The sequence below is a fragment of the Mesoplodon mirus genome (genome assembly GCF_964341445.2).
Source record: "Mesoplodon mirus genome assembly, chromosome: 18".
Classification (NCBI taxonomy): Eukaryota; Metazoa; Chordata; class Mammalia; order Artiodactyla; family Ziphiidae; genus Mesoplodon; species Mesoplodon mirus.
This window is the reverse complement of record NC_138994.1, coordinates 53,142,309-53,161,139: the sequence shown is the minus strand read 5'-3', so window position 1 is coordinate 53,161,139 and position 18,831 is coordinate 53,142,309. Positions and strand designations below refer to the sequence as shown.

The 18,831-nt window shown below is 36.6% G+C and overlaps 1 protein-coding gene across 1 annotated transcript in view; it reads left to right on the top strand.

Annotated features, from left to right (window-relative positions):
* The window catches only part of TAOK1 (TAO kinase 1), a 155,455-nt gene that overhangs the window by 52,208 nt on the left and 84,416 nt on the right, over window positions 1-18,831 (top strand). The window contains exon 2 of the mRNA XM_082603520.1: window positions 5,889-6,110. Coding sequence (XP_082459646.1) covers window positions 5,979-6,110 — 132 coding nt within the window. The 5' untranslated portion in view covers window positions 5,889-5,978. The remainder of the gene's footprint in view (window positions 1-5,888; window positions 6,111-18,831) is intronic.

The following is an 18,831-nucleotide window of genomic DNA, read 5'->3' as shown; positions in this document are numbered from 1 at the left end:
AGCCTGTGCTCCGCAACAAGAGAAGCCACTGCAATGAGAAGCCTGAGCACCACAATGAAGAGTAGCCCCCACTCACCTCAACTAAAGAAAGCCTGCGCGCAGTGACGAAGATCCAACACAGCCAAAAATAAATTAAATAAAAAAAAAAAAAAAAAAAAAAGAGTAACCCCCACTTGCTGCAACTAGAGAAAGCCTGAGCACAGCAACAAAGACCCAATGCACCCCAAAAAAAAAAAAAAAAAAAAGTCTTTATGTGATAATTCCAACATGTATCATCTCAAAATAAGCATCTGTTGGTCCTCTTTTCCCTTGATAATTTGTCCCATTTTCCAGTTGTGTGTGTGTGTGTGTCTGTTTTGTGTATTTGTTTTTGCATGTAGAGTAATTTTGGATTTTATCTTGGACATTTTGAGTATTGTCATTTCTGATCCTGTTACTGTCCTCTGGAGAGTGTTGATTTGTTTGTTCGTTTTAGCAGACACCTACCAGTGTAGATGGCAAGTTGTTTCACTTTCTGTGGGTGGTGGCTCTAATATCAGTTCTGTTTACAAAGCCTTTGTTGTGCTCTTTGGATTTGCCCTGCATTGTGCCTCTCAGTGATAGTCTGGGACTTGGGCAGTGGTTTATATCATAGATTAGTTCTCTTTAGCATAGCCTTTGCTGCACCTCTTTGAGTCTGTTTTACACAAACGTGAATCATTATTTGTATTGGTTTATACACAGAATTAGGGGACCTCTTTTCCAGCTCTCTCCTCTCCGTGATTTCCCCCATACTCTTCAGTTTCCAGTGGCCTTTTTCCCAGTTCCAGAAAGACAGGTTTCTCTCAGCTGTCTCTCTGCATTGTACAGTTCCCCATAACTGGGGCTGCCCTTAAGTGAAGTGGGGAAAGAAAAGAGGAGGAAAAAAAATAATGGGAATTCCCCTAATACTTTTTGGATGACAGAGAGCCTGTTTTCCCAGTTTTTCTGGCCAGAGAGATTGGTTTTCTCATCGGGTTTTTCTGTTGCTGGGGCAGTGCAATTCTATGGCTGAGCAGAGAAAAAAGAAACCAAAAGAAGGCATTTCCCCCCACAATCTCCAGATCACAGGGTTCCCTTTTCCTGGTCCTTTGGACAGGGGGAGAATTTCTTTGTTTTCTTATCAGCACCCTGAACATAGTTTTGTATCTGATGCCACACTCTTCTGTCAGAGACGGTAGATAAAGGAGGAAAATGGAATCAGAAAACTCGTGGCCATACCCATTATTCTTCAAGTTTTGACTTCTCTTCCCAATCATTTGTATTGCCTGTTTATGGCATGTTGATATATATCCTTTGGCCATTTATATTTTGGTGGATTAGGTATTTGCTCAGTGATTTGGATGATATCTCTATCTTTAAGGAATAATAATAACGCTTAATTTTGTGTGCTCTGGATGTTTCAGTTTTTGCGTTCAACTCAATTTTTTGATATACAGATTTTTTTAATGCATTAGTCTTTTGTAAGTTAAAGTACTAGTAGCCTTTTGGATGTTCTCTCTAGTTGGAGTATGTATTCTTCTAGTTTAAAAAGTATTCTATTTTATTTTTCTCAAATTAAAATTTTTTTTAAATGTTGAAAGTGGTTGCTATAAAAATTCAGGTAATATAGATGTCTAGGTTAACAAGTAATGTTCTTCACAGCCCTACTTTATCAGAGAAAATAATAACATTTTAATACACATCCTTCCATACCTTGTTTATAAATTTGCTATATATATATATATCTTTTATATATATATAAATATGTATATATACACATATATTTATATATTTTTATATACACATATATATATACACACATATATATATATCTTTAAAATTAATTAATTAATTTTTGGCTGTGCTGGGTCTTCGTTGCGGCACGTGGGCTTCTCTACTTGCGGTATGTGGGATTTTAAGTTCCTGACCAAGGATCGAACCCAGGCCCCCGGCATTGCGAGCGTGGAGTGTTAGCCACTAGACCACCAGGGAAGTCCCTACATATATTTATCTTAGATTTTAAGACTTTTTTTTAAAAAAGATATTACTTTAATTGAGGTATAATATACATAAAGGCATCTATTTTAATATAGTTGGAGTTTTGACAAGAGTAATTCACTGCTGCAGTCAAGGTAATAGAAGATTCTGTTACCTCAGAAAGTCCTTGTGAGCCCTTTCGTGGTCAGTTCCCCTTTTATTCCCCCAACTGACCCCAAACAACCGTGACTCTGTCGCAATACTAGTTTTGCCTATTTGAGAATTTTTCAGGGTAATCATACAGTTTTTACTGTTTGATTTCTGGCTTTTTTTGCTGGAACATAATGCTTTTGAAATTCATCTGGGTTGTTGCATGGATCAGTAGTTTTGTTCCTTTTTATTGCTGTGAAAAGAATTTCATTGTGTGAATATATCACAATTTTATTATACATATATTTGTTGATAGACGTTTGTATTATATGCAGTTTTGGGCTATTATGAATAAAGCTGCTGTATACAAGTCTTTTTGTGTGCCTTTGTTTTCATTACTTTTGAGTAAGTGATAACTAGTTAAGGAACTGTTCCATCACATAATAAATGTTTATTTAACTTGATAAGCATCTGTTAAACAGTTTTCCAGAATGGTTGTATCATTTCAAATTCCCATCAACAATGTAATGAGTTCCAGTTCTTCACTTTGTTTTTTTTTTATCTTTTTATTTTTTTGGACATCTACATGGCTTATGGGATCTTAGTTCCCTGACCAGGGATTAAACCCGGGTCCCCTGCAGTTGGAAGCGAGGAGTCCTAAGCACTGGACCGCCAGGGGATTCCCCTAGTTCCTCACTTTGTACATTTATCATTTCTTATATTTTGTATAAGTATTTTTGATGTGGATTCTTTAAGTGGGATTTTTGTGTGAAATGGTAAGTGCATATTTGATTTTGCTAGATTTTTCTCCACAGGTTTTGTACTGTTTTTGCATTACCACTGCTACTATATGCAGATTTCTCTTCGACCCCACCATCAGTGTGTGGTGAATTTTTGCCATTCTGATAGGTACAAAATGAAATCTTCGGATAGTTTTAATTTGTATTTCTTATACTTTGAGTGACGTTGAACGTATTTTCATAGATTTGATGGTTGTTTCTTTTCTTTCTTTCTTTTTTTTTTTCTGTGAACTACCCATATCTCCTCCGGGTTGGTGGTGGTGGTGGTGTTTTCTTGGGGGTGGGGGGTGGGTGTGTGTGTGTGTGTGTGTGTGTGTGTGTGTGTGTGTGTGTGTGTGTGTGTGTGTGTGCGCGCGCGTGTGCTGTTTTTAGAAACTACATATTAAGAATGTAAGAATGTCAGGTTATTATTTCGTTTGTTTTTTGAAATTCTTTACATATTAGGAATACTAACCCTTTGTAAACGTTAAGTTTCAAACATTTTTTTCCAAGTTTATCATTTGTCCTTTTTGTCTGGAGTGTCTTTTTCCATGGCCCCTCCTCCCAAGTTTTTTTTTTTTACCCTGTTAAATATATCAGTCTTTTTCCTTATTGTTTTGGATTTGGATCATAGTTAGGAAAGTTTCTACATTCCCTGATTACAGAGGAACTTACATTTCCTACTAGTACTTATATACTAGTACTTATATAGTTTCATTTTTCTAATTTTTGCATTTCTGACCCATATGTGATTCTGATATTACAGTTTGAGGAACAGGTGTTATTTTTTTCCAAATAGCTATTGGGGTCTCCCAACAACACTTATTTTGTCAAATACTTTTTTTTCCTCATTGATTTGAGAGGTTTATTTAAGCCGTTTAGCAGTAATGGTTATGTAAGTAAGGTATGTGATAGGGATATCATTATATAATTTTTTCCGAATGGGTTCTTAGGTTTCTTAACCAAATTTATTTCTTCTCCTTTAATTGTATGCTAAATTCCGAGATACACATACATGGGTTTGTTTCTGGACTCTTTTAGATTAATGGTTTACTTGTCTTATTTTAACATTCTACTGATAGCAATAGATTTGTATTATCTTTTGGTATTTGGTACAGCAGATTTTCCAGTTCCTTCATTTCTTTTTTCTCTGATTTTCTGGAGGGTGCTGTCCTTATGAATTTACTCTGTTTCTCTACTATTAACTTTAATATTTCACATGTCATACTCTCATGTATACTATTTGGTAAATATTTGTGGAAACGAAATCATTTTAAGGGGTGTTAGAGAAGAATTAAGTGTATTATTTTAGTTCAACAAATATTTATGTAATATTAACTGTCGGAGGTATGGTGTAGGATGTAGACAGGTAATATAAAGATGAATGAGACACATTGTGCCTACCTGTCTTGTTAAAATTTTAAACATTACATTTAATCTAAATCTTGAAAGATTTTGAGTGGGAATTTGTTAGGCAGATAGGAATATGCAAATCATGGAACTGGTTAGAGAATTTTAATATAAAATAATTCTTGTAATAAAGGTACTATAACTTGATCATTCAGAGTTCTTAAATAAGTCTTAACGCTGCAGGTTTTTTAAAAACAGGTGGATTAATTGAATAATAATACTTTTTATGGAATATAGTTCAATCTTCTATGATCACATTCTTAGAACTATAATTGAAACACTTTGCAGGGAACTTGCAGAGCAGGAAAATTGGTAAATGTATATGGGGCAGCCTAGAAAGTGTGTTAGAAATGAAATACAAATTAATAATTTAAATGTTTTTATTGCAGTGGAGTGTTAATTTAAGGAGGTACAAAAGACATGTAAATATGTTTTATGTAGTTACAAAGAAGTTTTCTACCAAGAATTAAAATTGGTTCAGTTGACTTCACTAAAAATGAGACCAGTAGTTAAGTGGGGGAGAATTGACTAGAGTCTAATGAAATCAATTAGGAGGCAAATGAAATACATTTTGGAGGGTTTTCTTTTTTTTTTTTTGATTGGTGAATTTATTTAGGTTAAAATAGCTGACATTTAATGTAGTGCTTACTATGCCTTGAGTACTAGTCTGTGCTTGTATTTATTAACTCATTTAACCTTCACAACCACTGTATTAGGTAGGATATTATTTTCACTTTACAGATTAGGAAAATAAGGCTACTCAAGTTCGCAGTTTATAAATAGTGTTGCTAGGATTCATATCCAGGTAGTAACATTCCAGAACCTAGGTTCTGAAGTTTCTCAGTAATGACAGCCATTTTTAAAATTGGGTATCTGATATAGAGGAACTGATAGCGGAATCACCAGGGAATTTATTGGTTATCTGTAATGTCTACTTATCTAATGAAGCAGATTTGATAAAGGCCATATTTTAATGTGAGTCAGGTTTACAGGGGAAGCAGTTGTCTGCATTAAATTGATTACTTTCTCCCACTGCATTTTTCTTTGGAATGTTTGTGTTAGAGTTGATTGAACACTGGCATATGGTATCTGAAAGGAAAAGAACGACAGCTAACTGAGTTAAATCCTTTGTGTATTTTCTTATATTTGAAAATCATTAATAGATGGGAATCTTCCTGTTGTTAGAAACCTATTAGGGGTACATCTTAAGTTATGCATGTTTTTTTAAATGGTCTGTGTGTTCTATTATCTCTTCTGCCAGTGGGCTCACTACCTCAGAATTAGATAAGGATTAGATAAGCCTTCCAAGATACAAAGATTTCTTTAATTTTTAAAAGTATATGTACGGTAATACCCTATGTATAGTAGGACTCATTGTTTTAAGCACCACAGGTGATGGTGATGATGAGCCAGCTTTAGGGACTACTGCACTAGCAGATCACACTTCCTTTTCAGTGAAATTCTAGGCCTGAGATAATTTCATATATGCTCTCAGAAAATGATCTTATACTAATTATTCCTAGAAGCTTTTGGTTTTCCTGACTTTTTTCTTTTCTTATTTCTCTACAATAGTTTATGCCAGCGTGGCTTCATTCATACAGATGAACCAAGGATTGGGATAGCAATATAAAATTAGAATCAGACAGCTGATTGCCCAGCAGGATGCCATCAACTAACCGTGCGGGCAGCCTGAAGGACCCTGAAATTGCAGAGCTCTTCTTCAAAGAAGATCCAGAGAAGCTCTTCACAGATCTCAGAGAAATTGGCCATGGAAGCTTTGGAGCAGTGTATTTTGTAAGTGTTAAAGGCTTAATGTCAGCGACCAGGATTTACTTAAAATCCAGTCCTGGCAAAATGAAAAACAATAATATAAAGAGACAGACAGAGGCCATAGTCCATTTTATAGTCACTTGCATAGGTGTGTGTGTGTATAATACGAAAATAGCTTTATTTATCGAGTTTCTTGGATTATTGAAAAAATGGAAACGAATATTATTTTGCTTTGACTTAGTGTTTAGAATGTTTAGCACACTGTTTTTAGGAGTCATATGACTTGCATTGCTATAGAATTAAATATTGCAGAACACTGACTTCTGTAAAGTTCCATACAGAGTCAGTTTTAGTTTTGTGGAAATCTAGGATTATTATTTGGCAGAAGGATATGTACCAAAGTTTTTTTTTCTTGTGTGCGTGTGTGTGTATTTTATACTTAAAAAAACCCAAAAAACATCAGATTTGCCATTTACCATTTTTGAGTGTACAATTTGTGGCATTAATTATACTCACAGTGTTTACAACCATTACCACTATCTATTTTCAAAACTTTTTCATCACCCCAAACAGAAGCTCTGTATCTATTAGCAATAACTCCTCATTTCCCCCTCTACCCAGCTGGTGGTAACCTCTAGTCTACTTTTTGTCTTTATGAATTTGCCGAGTCTAGATATTTCATATAAGTGGAATCATACAATATTTGTACTTTCATGTATAGCTAATTTCACTTAGCATAATGTGTAGCATAATCACTTGGTGGGTCTTTGATGTTGTAGCATGTATCAGTACTTCATCCCTTTTTATAGCTGAATAATATTCCATTGTTTGTTTATCCATTCATCTGTTGATGGGCACTAGATTGTGTCTACCTTTTGCCTATTGTGAATAAATGCTACAATGGACATTGGTGTACAAGTATCTGTTGGAGTCCCTGTTTTCACATTTTGGTATGTACCTAGAAGTGAAAATACTGAATTACATAGTAATTCTATGTTTAACTTTTTAAGGAACTGCCAAACTGCACCAGAGTGGCTGCTTCATTTCCATTCCCATCAACAATGTACCAGTGTTCCAATTACTCCATGTCCTTGCAAATGCGTATTATTGTCTGGTATTTTGATTTTAGCCATCCTACTAGGTCTGCAGTAGTATCTTGTAGTTTTGATTTGCATCTCCCTAATGACATATGTTGAGCATTTTTTCATGTGCTTATTGGCCATTTGTGTATCTTCTTTGGAGAAATGTCTGTTCAAGTCTTTTGACCGTTTTAAAAGTTGGGTTTTTTGTCTCTTTGTTGTTGAGTTGTAAGGGTTCTTTATGTATTTTGAATATTAAATTATTGGATACATGATTTGAAAATATTTTCTCGCATTCTGTAGTTTATCTTTTCTCTTTCTTGATAATGTCGTTTGATATACAAAAGTTTAAACTTTGAATGAAATCCAGTTTATCTATTTTTTCTTTCGTTGCTCATGCTTTTGCTATCATGTCTAAGAATTCAGCCAAATCCAAGGTCATAAAGATTTACCCCTGTGTTTTCTTCTAAGAGTTTTATGGTCTTAACTCTTCTATTTAGGTAATTGATCCATTTTGAGTTAATTTTTGTATATGTTGTGAGGTGGAGGTCCAACTTCATTTTTTGCATGTGGAAATCCAGTTGTCCCAGTACTATCTGTTGAAGAGACTGCTGTTCCCCACTGAATTGTCTTGACATCCTTGTCAAATCACTCGGCCATATTGTGTACATTTATATCTGAACTCTCTGATCTATTCCATTTGTCTTTATGCTAGTACCACACTAGCATACTAGCATGTTTTTTGTTTGTTTGTTTTTGTTCTTTTTTTTTGCGGTACGCGGGCCTCTCACCGTTGTGGCCTCTCCCATTGCGGAGCACAGGCTCTGAACGCGCAGGCTCAGCGGCCATGGCTCACGGGCCTAGCCGCTCCGTGGCATGTGGGATCTTCCCAGACCGGGGCACGAACCCGTGTCCCCTGCATCGGCAGGCGGACTCTCAACCACTGCGCCACCAGGGAAGCCCTACTAGCATGTTTTGATTACTATAGCTTTGTAGTGAGTTTGAGATCAGGAATAACTTTATTGTTCTCTTTAAGGACAGTTTTGGCTATTTGGGACCCCTCCCAATTCCATATGAATTTAAAGGCTAGCTTTTCCATTTCTGTAAAAAAGCCTGTTGGATTTTGATAGGGATTGTTTAAATCTGTAGATCATGTTTGGTAGTATTGGCATCTTAACAATATTAAGTCTTACAGTCCATGAACACAGCATGTCATTCTAAACATTTATTTAGGTCTTATTTAATTTTGTTTAGCAATGTTTTGTACTGTTCAATGAACTATATTCTGATGAACCTACATTGACGTAGCATACTCACCATAGTTTATATCAGGGTTCATTCTTAGTGTTGTACATTCTTTGGGTTTGGACAAATGTATAATGACAAGTATCATTATAGTATCATATAGAGTATTTTCACTGCCCTGAAAAAAGCTCTGTGTGCAGGTTTTTGTGTAGACGTTAGTTTTCAGCTCCTTTAAGCAAATACCAAGTGCTATTGCTGGATAAGTAAGAGTATGTTTAATTTTGTAAGAAACTGCCAAACTATGTTCTGAAGTGGCTGTACCATTTGGTGTTCCTCCCAGCAGTGAATGAGAGTTCCTGTTGCTCCGCATCCTCACCAGCCTTTGGTGCTATCAGTGTTCCAGATTTTGGCCGTTCTAATTAGTATGTAGCGTTATCTCATTGTTATTTCCATTTCCCTGATAATATATGATGTGGACCATCTTGACAAATGCTTATTTGCCACCTGTATATATTCTTTGATATATACAGATATATACCTGATATATAGACCTCTGTTAACGTCTTTGGCTCATTTTTTTAATCAGGTTGTTTTCTCATTTAAGCGCCCAGTGGGTCCAGGGCTTTTCTTTTTTGGGAAATTTTTGATGACTTATTCAATCTCTTTACTGGTTATAGTAAGTAATAATAATAAGTAATACTATTCAGGTTTTCTATTTTTTCATCCTTTAGTCTTGGTAGGTTTTGTTTTTAGGAATTTGCCCATTTTGTCTAATTTGTTGGCATAGTACTCTCTTATAATCCTTTTTATTTCTGTAGAATCAGTAGTAATGTTCCCACTTCCATTTCTAATTTTAGTAATTTGGGTCTTCTCTTTTTTCTTAGTGTGTGTAGGTAAAGGTTTATCAATTTTGTTGATCTTTTTGAAGAACCAGCTTTTGGTTTCAATGATTTTCTCTGTTTTTTGATTCTTTCACTTATCTCTGCTTTAATCTTTATTATTTCCTTCCTTCTGCTAGCTTTGAGTTTAGTTTGTTTTTCTTTTTCTGGCTTTTAAGTTGTAAAGTTAGGTTGTTAATTTGAGATCTTTCTTGTTTTTTAATGTGTTTATAGCTATAAATTTCCTCCTGAGCACTTCTTTCACTTGGTTCCATAAGTTTTGATATGTTGTATTTTTGTATTAATTCAGCTCTCAGTATTTCTAATATGCCTTGTGACTTCTTTGATACATTGGTTGTTTAAAAGTGTGCTGTTTAATTTTTACAATTTTGTGAATTTTCCATTTTCATTATTGATTTCTGACTTTACCCCATTGAGGTCAGAGAACATACTTTGTATGATATCTGTCTTTTAAAATCTACTGATTCTTGATTTTTGGCATAACATATGGTCTGTCCTGAAAAATGTCCCATGTGCACTTGAGAAGAATGTGTATTCTGTTATTGTGTATAGAATGCATATTCTGTTAGATCTAGTTGGTTTATTGTATTAAGTCCTCTATTTCCCTGCTTATCTTCTGTCTGGTTGTCCTCTCCTTTATTATGAGTGGGTTATTGAAGTCTCCAACTATTATTGTAGAACTGTATATACTTACTGATCTGTCCATAGGTGTGTAAATGTTTATAATTGTTATATCTTCTTGCTGTATTGAACCTTTATTAATAAATAATGCCCTTTGTTTTTTATAAACTTTTTTGATTTAAAGTCTTGATTTACAAGTCTTTTTGTGGACCCAATTTTTCATTTCTTTTAAGTAAATACCTAAGATTTGTTGGAGTTGTTGGATCATAGGGCAGGTGTATGTAAGTTCTATGCCAATTGCCAGACTTTTTCACTAAGTAGAAAGTTTACATTCCCATCTACAGTGTATGAGAATTCTTTTTGCTCCATATCCTTGCCAGCATTAGATGTTGACAGTCATTTTAATTTGAGTTATTCTGATGGGTGTGTAATTGTATTTCAGTTAGGTTTTAATGTACATTTCCCTGCTGATTGATGTTGTTGAGCTCTTTTTCATAGACTTAATGATCATTCACGTATCTTTGGAAGTATCTGTTCAAATATTTTGCCCATTTTTTGAAAATCGGGCTTTCTTTTTAAATTGAGTTTGTAGAATTTCCAGGATACTTGGTCAATCAATATATGTTTTGTGAATATTTTCTTCTAGTATGTGCACTGGAAAATTATATATATTCTGCAGTTTATTGGGCGTGATTATCTATGTATGTCAAGTAGGTAACATTTGTTGGTTATATTCTTCAGATCTTTTGGGTCCTTTCTGATTTTACTAGTTTGTTTTTGGTCTGTGTGTTCTATCAGTAACTGAAAGGTATTTAAAAATCTCCACTGATAGTGGATTTATCTAATTTGCTTTTTAGCTGTATCTTGTTTTACTTTATACATTTCTGATCTATGTTACTGGGAATGTACAAATTTAGGATTATTGTATCTTGTTGAATTGTCCCGTTATCATTAAAATTCCACTCTTTACCTTTCGTAGTATTTCTTGCTTTAAAATCTACTTTGATATTAATGATAGCTTTCTTTGGCTAATGCTTATGTAGTGTATTTCTTTTTCCTTTTCATTCATTATTTCTGGAACTTTATTCTAAAGTATTTCTCATCTTTGTTGTTTTTTCCCCCACGAATTGTTTTCCACCTTTATTGTGATATAATTGACATATAACATTGTGTAAGTTTAAGGTGTACAGTGTGTTGATTTGATACATTTATATATTGCAAAATGATTACTACTATATCATTAGGTAACACCTCCATCCTGCCACATAATTACCATTTCCTTTTTGTAGTGAGAACATTTATGATCTACTCTTTGAGCAGCTTTCATGTATATAATAAAGTATTATTAGTTGTAATCCCCATGTTGTACATTAGATTCCCAGAATTTGTTAATCTTATAACTTGTACCCTTTGACCATTATCTTCCCTACCCCCAACCCCTGGTAACCATCACTCTATTCTCTGTTTCTCTGAGTTCAACTTTTTTAGATTCCACATATAATTGATAATAAACAGTATTTGTCTTTCTCGGTCTTACTTATTTCACATGCCCTCACGTTTCATCCAGGTTGTTGCGAACAGCAGAATTTTCTTCTTTTTCATGGCTGAATAATATTCTGTTGTTTCTATGGACACACACTACATCTTCTTAATCCATTCATCCTTTGATGGACACTTCAAGATATGGTTGTTTCCATGTCTTGACTATTGTGAATAATGCTGTAATGAACATGGAGGTGCAGATATCTCTTCAAATCGCAGTTCCAATTCATTTGGATATATATCCACAAGTAAGATTGCTGGATCATATGGTAGTTCTATTTTTAATTTTTTGAGGAGCCTCCATACTGTTTTCCATAGTGGCCATACCAGTTTATGGCCACTGCCCACTCTTGCCAACACTTGTTATCACCTGTCTTTTTCATAATAGCCATTCTGACAGGTGTAAGGTGACATATCATTGTGATTTTGATTTGCATTTCCCTAATGATTAGTGATATTTTCATGTACCTGTTGACATATGTTATCTTTGAAAAAATGTCTATTCAGGTCCTCTACCTGTATTTTACTTAGGTTGGTTTTTTGTTTTTGTTTGTTTGTTTGTTTTTTGCTATTGAGTTTTATGAGTTCTGTATATATTTTGGATATTAACCCCTTATCAGATACATGATTTGCAGATATTTTCTCCCATTCCATAGATTACCTTTCCATTTTGTTGATTGTTTCTTTTGCTGTGCAGAAGCTTTTTAATTTGATGCAGTCCCACTTATTTAATTTTGCTTTTGTTGTTTGTGCTTTGGGTGTCATATCCAGAAAATTGCTGCCAAGACCAATGTCAAGGAGCTTTTTCTCTATCTCATCTTTGTTTTAATTGGAGTGTTTTGCCCATCTATATTTGATGTTGTTACTAACATAGTTGGGCATAAGTCTGTTTTCCTATTTGATTTTTGTTTGTCCTATCTGTTCTTTATTCCTCATTCTTGCCATCTTTTGAATTAATCAAGTGTTATTGTTTTTTTGTTTTAAAATACAGGTTTTAATTCAGGTATGGAAAGACCAAAGATCAGGTAACAACTGCCATTGAAAAGATAGTTTAGGGATTTCCCTGATGGTCCAGTGGTAAAGAATCCCCCTTTCAGTGCAGGGGACACGGGTTTGATCCCTAGTCAGGGAACTAAGATCCCACATGCTGTGGGGCAACTAAGCCTGCGCACCACAACTAGAGGGAGGCCTGAGTGCTGCACAACTAAGACCCAATGTAGCCAAAAATAAATAAAATAATAAGTCTTTAAAAAAAAAAGAAAAGATAGTTTATTATACTCATAGATTTCAAGAGAAGAGGGCATGCCATGCCAGAGAGGGCCACTTGGGGAAGCACTGGTATAAGTGAGAAAGCAAGGGAAAAAGCATGGGCAAGAGCCTTTATTGTGGTTTCTGTGGGAATAAAACAAGTGAAGCAGGGTAAGCAAGTTTTGGATTAACCACTTTAATTTCAGCAGGCTGTGGGTAGAGGGGCTGTCCCTGGTTGTCTGGCTTTCGGCCCTGTGGTGATTAGAACATGGTGTAGGGGCCCATAGTGTGAAGTCATTGGAGATACAGGCTCTGGGTTTGTGGTTTGTATATGAAAGAAGTGCTTGTTTTTTCTCTCTAGGAATTAGCTAGCTCTGGGAGTGTAGTCTCTTCCTGTTAGCAAGGCCCTAGCTGTCAAAGCATCAGATTACAGCAACTTAGAAGATATGGTTAATATATTTTTTCTCACATTAACCTTTTGGTTATACAGCCCTTCATTATTATTTTAATTGTTACCCTATAGATTGTACTATATATTCTTGACTTATTATAGTTAACTTAAATGAGCACTTTTACCACTTCTCAAACAATGTAAAAACTGTACAGTATTTCAACTCTTTCTCCTGTTTTTTGTGCAGTTTTTCTCATATATTTTACTTCTAAAATGTCCATTGATTCCCTTTGTTTAAAAAATATTTTATTTATTTATTTGGCTGCTCTGGGTCTTAGTTGCAGTGTGTGGGATCTTCACTGAGGCATGAGGGATCTTTATTTATTTATTTTTTTAGTTGCAGCATGCGAGATCTTTTAGTTGTGATGTGCAGTATCTTTTAGTTGTGGCATGCAGAATCTTTAGTTGCGGCATGCAGGATCTTTAGTTGTGGCATGCAAATTCTTAGTTGCAGCCTGTGGTATCTAGTTCCATGACCAGGGATCAAACCTAGGCCCCCTGCATTGGGAGCTTGGAGTCTTAGCCACTGGACCAACAGGGAAGTACCGCCCCCCCCCCCGCTTTTTTTTTTAAGACTCTGTCAGTAACTCCAGTATTTGAGTCTCCCTTGGGCCTATTTATATTTCCAGTTTTTTCCTTTTTCAGTATTTGGTCCACTTTTTAGCATGCCTTACAATTTGTGATTGGTTACTCTTTTTTTTTTTTTTTTTTTTTTGCAGTACGCGGGCCTCTCACTGCTGTGGCCTCTCCCGCTGCGGAGCACAGGCTCCGGATGCGCAGGCTTAGCGGCCATGGCCCACGGGCCCAGCCGCTCCGCAGCATGTGGGATCCTCCCGGACCGGGGCACGAATTCATGTCCCCTGCATCGGCAGGTGGACTCTCAACCACTGTGCCACCAGGGAAGCCCCGTTACTCTTCTTTTTAGAGGAGAATTTGTAGATGTTTTGGATGGTTCTGTTTTTCTTCAAAGACAGTTGTGGTTTCTTTTGGTAAGCTGATAGTATAGTGTTGAATCACCTTGAGGCTTGGTTTTAGGCTTTATTAGGGCTAGTTGATGTCAGTTTTGCCCTTATTACTAGGCCTTTGCCCTTACTCTTAAACCATGGCTCTTCTAGAATCCCAACTGACTGTCTAGGGTGTTTATCAAAGCTCAAGCAGGGCTTTCCTAGTGGCGCAGTGGTTAAGAATCCGCCTGCCAATGGAGGGGACATGGGTTCGAGCCCTGGGCAGGGAAGATCCCACATGCTGCAGAGCAACTAAGCTGGTACACCACAACTACTGAGCCTGTGCTCTAGAGCCTGCGAGCCACAGTTACTGAAGCCCACGCGCCTGGAGCCCATGCTCCACAAGAGAAGCCAACGCAATGAGAAGCCTGCACACTGCAACGAAGAGTAGCCCCCACTCGCTGCAACTAGAGAAAGCCTGTGCACAGCAACGAAGACCCAACGCAGCCAAAATAAGTTAAATAAATAAATAAATTTATTTTTAAAAAAAGCAGTTTGGTGGGGTTTGAATTCCAACCTCCTTCTCTCTAGCACTTTTTGTCTTCTGAAAGCTCTGCTTATCTTTTTAGTCTTCCAACTGCTGTTTTCTTTTGGGTTTCTGGGAGTCTTAGGCAGTACATACTTAGGAGTTGACTGTTTACTTGAGGAGAATTCAGTTTTTTGAGCTGCTTCTTTTCAGCTCCCTCTTCTGTGGTTATGCCTTTTTTTTCCAATATATTAACCTTTAAAAAAATTGAAATATTGTTGATTTACAATATTATGTTAGTTTCAGGTGTATAGCAGAGTGATTCAGTTATATATATTTCAGATTATTTTTTATTACAAGTTATTGTAAGATATTGAATATAGTTCCCTGTGCTATACAGTAAATCCTTGTTGCTTATCTATTTTAGGTATAGTAGTTGTATGTGTTAATCCCACATTCCTAATTTATCCCTTCCCCACTCCCTTTCCCTTTTGGTAACCAGAAGTTTGTTTTCTATGTCTGTGAGTCTGTTTCTGTTTTGTATGTAGATTTATTTGTATTATTCTTTAGATTCCACATATAAGTGATATCATATAATATTTATCTTTTTCTGTCTGACTTCACTTTGTATGGTATTTTCTACATCATTCATGTTGCTGCAAATGGCAATATTTCACTCTTTTATGGCTGAGTAATATTCCATCATATATATACCACATCTTCTTAAACGATGATTGTGCTTTTTAAGTTCCAGATGCTTTGGAAGCTCCTATCTCTGGCCTCTCTCTTCAGCCTAGCTTCCTCCTTGGACTCTTTTTTTCCTGTTATACCACAAGTTCAGGGATGAAGCTGGAGTAAATTTATTGCTCACATTGTATACTGTTCTTCTCTCAAGGCTTCTAGTCTCTAAAGCTTTGCCTACATTTGTTGCTCTCCTGTAGTTTCATACAATTGTTATACATACATTGGCTGCTTTGATTCTTGTTTGGGCTTTTGGGACAGTCTAACAGAAACATGGCAAAAATTAGTGGTGAAGTTTCCCTTGATTTATGTTTGATATTATTTGTACTTGCTAGACTTTTCATATATCCTACTCTAAAGATACGTCGTTTTGTTATTTATTTATTTATTTATTTATGGCTGCATTGGGTCTTCGTTGCTGCGCACGGGCTTTCTCTAGTTGCAGTGAGCGGGGGCTACTCTTCATTGCGATGCATGGGCTTCTCATTGCAGTGGCTTCTCTTGTTGTGGAGCACAGACTCTAGGCGCACGGGCTTCAGTAGTTGTGGCGTGTGGGCTCAGTAGTTGTGGCTTGTGGTCTCTAGAGTGCAGGCTCAGTAGTTGTGGTGCATGGGCTTAGTTGCTCCACAACATGTGGGATCTTCCCAGACCAGGGCTCAAACCCATGTCCCCTGCATTGGCAGGAGGATTCTTAACCACTGTGCCACCAGGGAAGCCCAAGATACGTGTTTTTGGAGCAATTGGTCTTTCATTGTTGATATTGAAAAGTAGAAAATTTCAGTAGGTTTTCTGTCTTCTTCAGACCTGTCCATATGATCTATCCAGTGAGGAATGTTATTGTCCTTTTCCTTTCGTTAAAGGGACTGAATTAAATCACATATTAGCAAATTATCAATGATTTTAAAATTTTAAATAAAACTATAAAATTGCAGTATCCAAAATCCAGAACTGAAGTGGGTGTGTTTTGAATTAAGGTTGTAATGAGAACTAAGGATTGGATCAGAGAAAAGTAAAAAGGAAAGACAAGCAAGGGCTCCTGAAGGGAGCCTCCTCCACTAAATACTAAAAAATGTAGGCTTTATTCTGAAGTCTTGAGGGAACACTGAAGTGCAACAGAAATATTATACTTCCATTTGTGACATAGAAAGTTTATTTTTGTAGCACTGTAGAAGAGAGTTTGGCAAGTGTCAAAGATCAAAGAAGGGAGGCTGATTATGAAGATTTTATAATTGGAAAGAAATGCTGAGAGCTCAAACTAGATAGTGGCAGTGAATTTAAAGCTTAAATTGATAGAATCAAAAGAACTTGTTTTCTGACAAGTTGAGAGGGTGGACACTGTGGTGCCTCACTCACGGAAGAGAATTATTTACTGGGGTTGGGGGAGTGGTGGGCAGGGAGAGCTTCTCTAGTGCTTGGACCTCCTTGTGCAGTATTTCTGGGTTTGTCTTACCGAGGCTGGATTATTTCAGAGAGCTGTGGTTGGGAGAGAAAGTCTCATAGTCCCAGAGTTAAGTATAGCAGGGGCAACAAAAACTAATTGGTCTAAGCTAGATATCAGGAGCTCCCTTAGGAGAGACCTGGTGGTTAAACACAATGGGTGATCCTGGATTGGGAAAAAAATTCTGTAAAGGACATTGAGATAGTTGGTGAAATTTGAATATGGACTATATATGCACTGTATAATAGTATTATATCAATGCTAAATTTCCTAAATTTGATATATTGTTTTTCAAGAGAATGTTCTTGTTCTCAGGAAATAAATGAAGTTCTTTGGAACCAAGGGTAGGAATTTATCTCAAGTCCTATTCAATAATAAAAGAATGATAATGTAATGATAACAGTATATATTTTTAGATAAAGAGTTTCAAAGCAAATGTGGCAAAATGTTAACCAAGGATTTATCTATAGTAGGTGCCATGCTATAGCTCATGGTCCAGCCTGTGAACTATTTTCATTTAGCTTTCAAACTAAGAATGATTTTTACATTTGGAAAAACAAAAGGAAGAGTATGCAACAGAAAAAGAAGAAATGTATTTGGCCCACAAGGCCTAAAATGTTTAATATCTTGTTCTCCACCCTCCCAACGCAGGGGGCCCGGGTTTGATCCCTGGTCGGGGAACTAGATCCCACATGCGTGCTGCAGCTAGGAAGTGTGCCTGCCACAACTAAAAGATCCCACACGCTGCAACTAAGACACCGTGCAGCCCCCCCCCCCCAAAATATATATGTATATAAAGAAAAGAAACCTAGGTTCTGGTTAGGACCACCTGAGGAACCATTGCATGGAAGCTTAGAGGAGTCAGGGGCAACTGCTCAGAGCAGGTGTTTTCTGTTAATTGTCTTGATGTCTGGGAAACATGTACCCTATAGATGAGCAAAGTTTGACTGTAGCTCACAACTGACTAATTTTGCTGTCATTCTATTTCTAGGTCACTAACATTCATATTTTGTAGTATCAGCTAAACCCATGTGGCAGTGTGTGTATGTGTGTGTTGCATATGTGAATGTGCACACCTAAAAATGTGCTTCTGATTTTATGTGCTCTCTCACCCCAACCTCATGACAGGGCTAAATGTGCAGTGTCTTTCTATAGAGTATATACAGGAAGGACCTTCTCATCAAATTTTTTTAGGTGACTAAAAATAGTTCTTAAAATATAGGTCTGAATTTTCATTAATTGACAGTAGGGGTCACCTTAAATTTAAAAATACTTCAATTGAGCCAGGTATTCTGGCTGTCTTCAGACAAGCTAATCAAGGACTGGCATCATAATAAGCGTTTGAAACCAAACCAAAGAGTCAGATATCCAAAAGGACCACTATCTCTAGATTGCCAGGAAGATAAACATTCTCTTTTAGTTTCCAGTACCTTACATAGAACCAACATGATGTCTGCAGATGGGCCATAGAACACTGGCTTTGGAACCAAGCTTCCTAACAAATGTGGCAGACCATGTATGATCCCAGTGAAGTCATTTATTTACTTTGTAAAAGTTTTTTTCTCTATTTTAAAAACTGAGATGTAATATTTACCTCTTATTTCCTAGTGTAAGATTTTATTAATCTGTATTCTTTTAGGGGCTTGGCAAGTTTTATATTTTCAGTGGTACAGCAAATTGTTTAATGTTTTAAGAAAAAAGATATAAATATAAAAAAGAAGGGCTTCCTTGGTGGCGCAGTGGTTAAGAATCCGCCTGCCGGGGCTTCCCTGGTGGCGCAGTGGTTGAGAGTCCGCCTGCCGATGCAGGGGACACGGGTTCGTGCCCCGATCCCAGAAGATCCCACGTGCCGCGGAGCGGCTGGGCCCGCGAGCCATGGCCGCGGAGCCTGTGTGTCCGGAGCCTGTGCTCCGCAACGGGAGAGGCCACAGCAGTGAGAGGCCCGCGTACAGCAAAAAAAAAAAAAAAAAAAGAATCCGCCTGCCAATGCAGGAGACAGGGGTTCGAGACC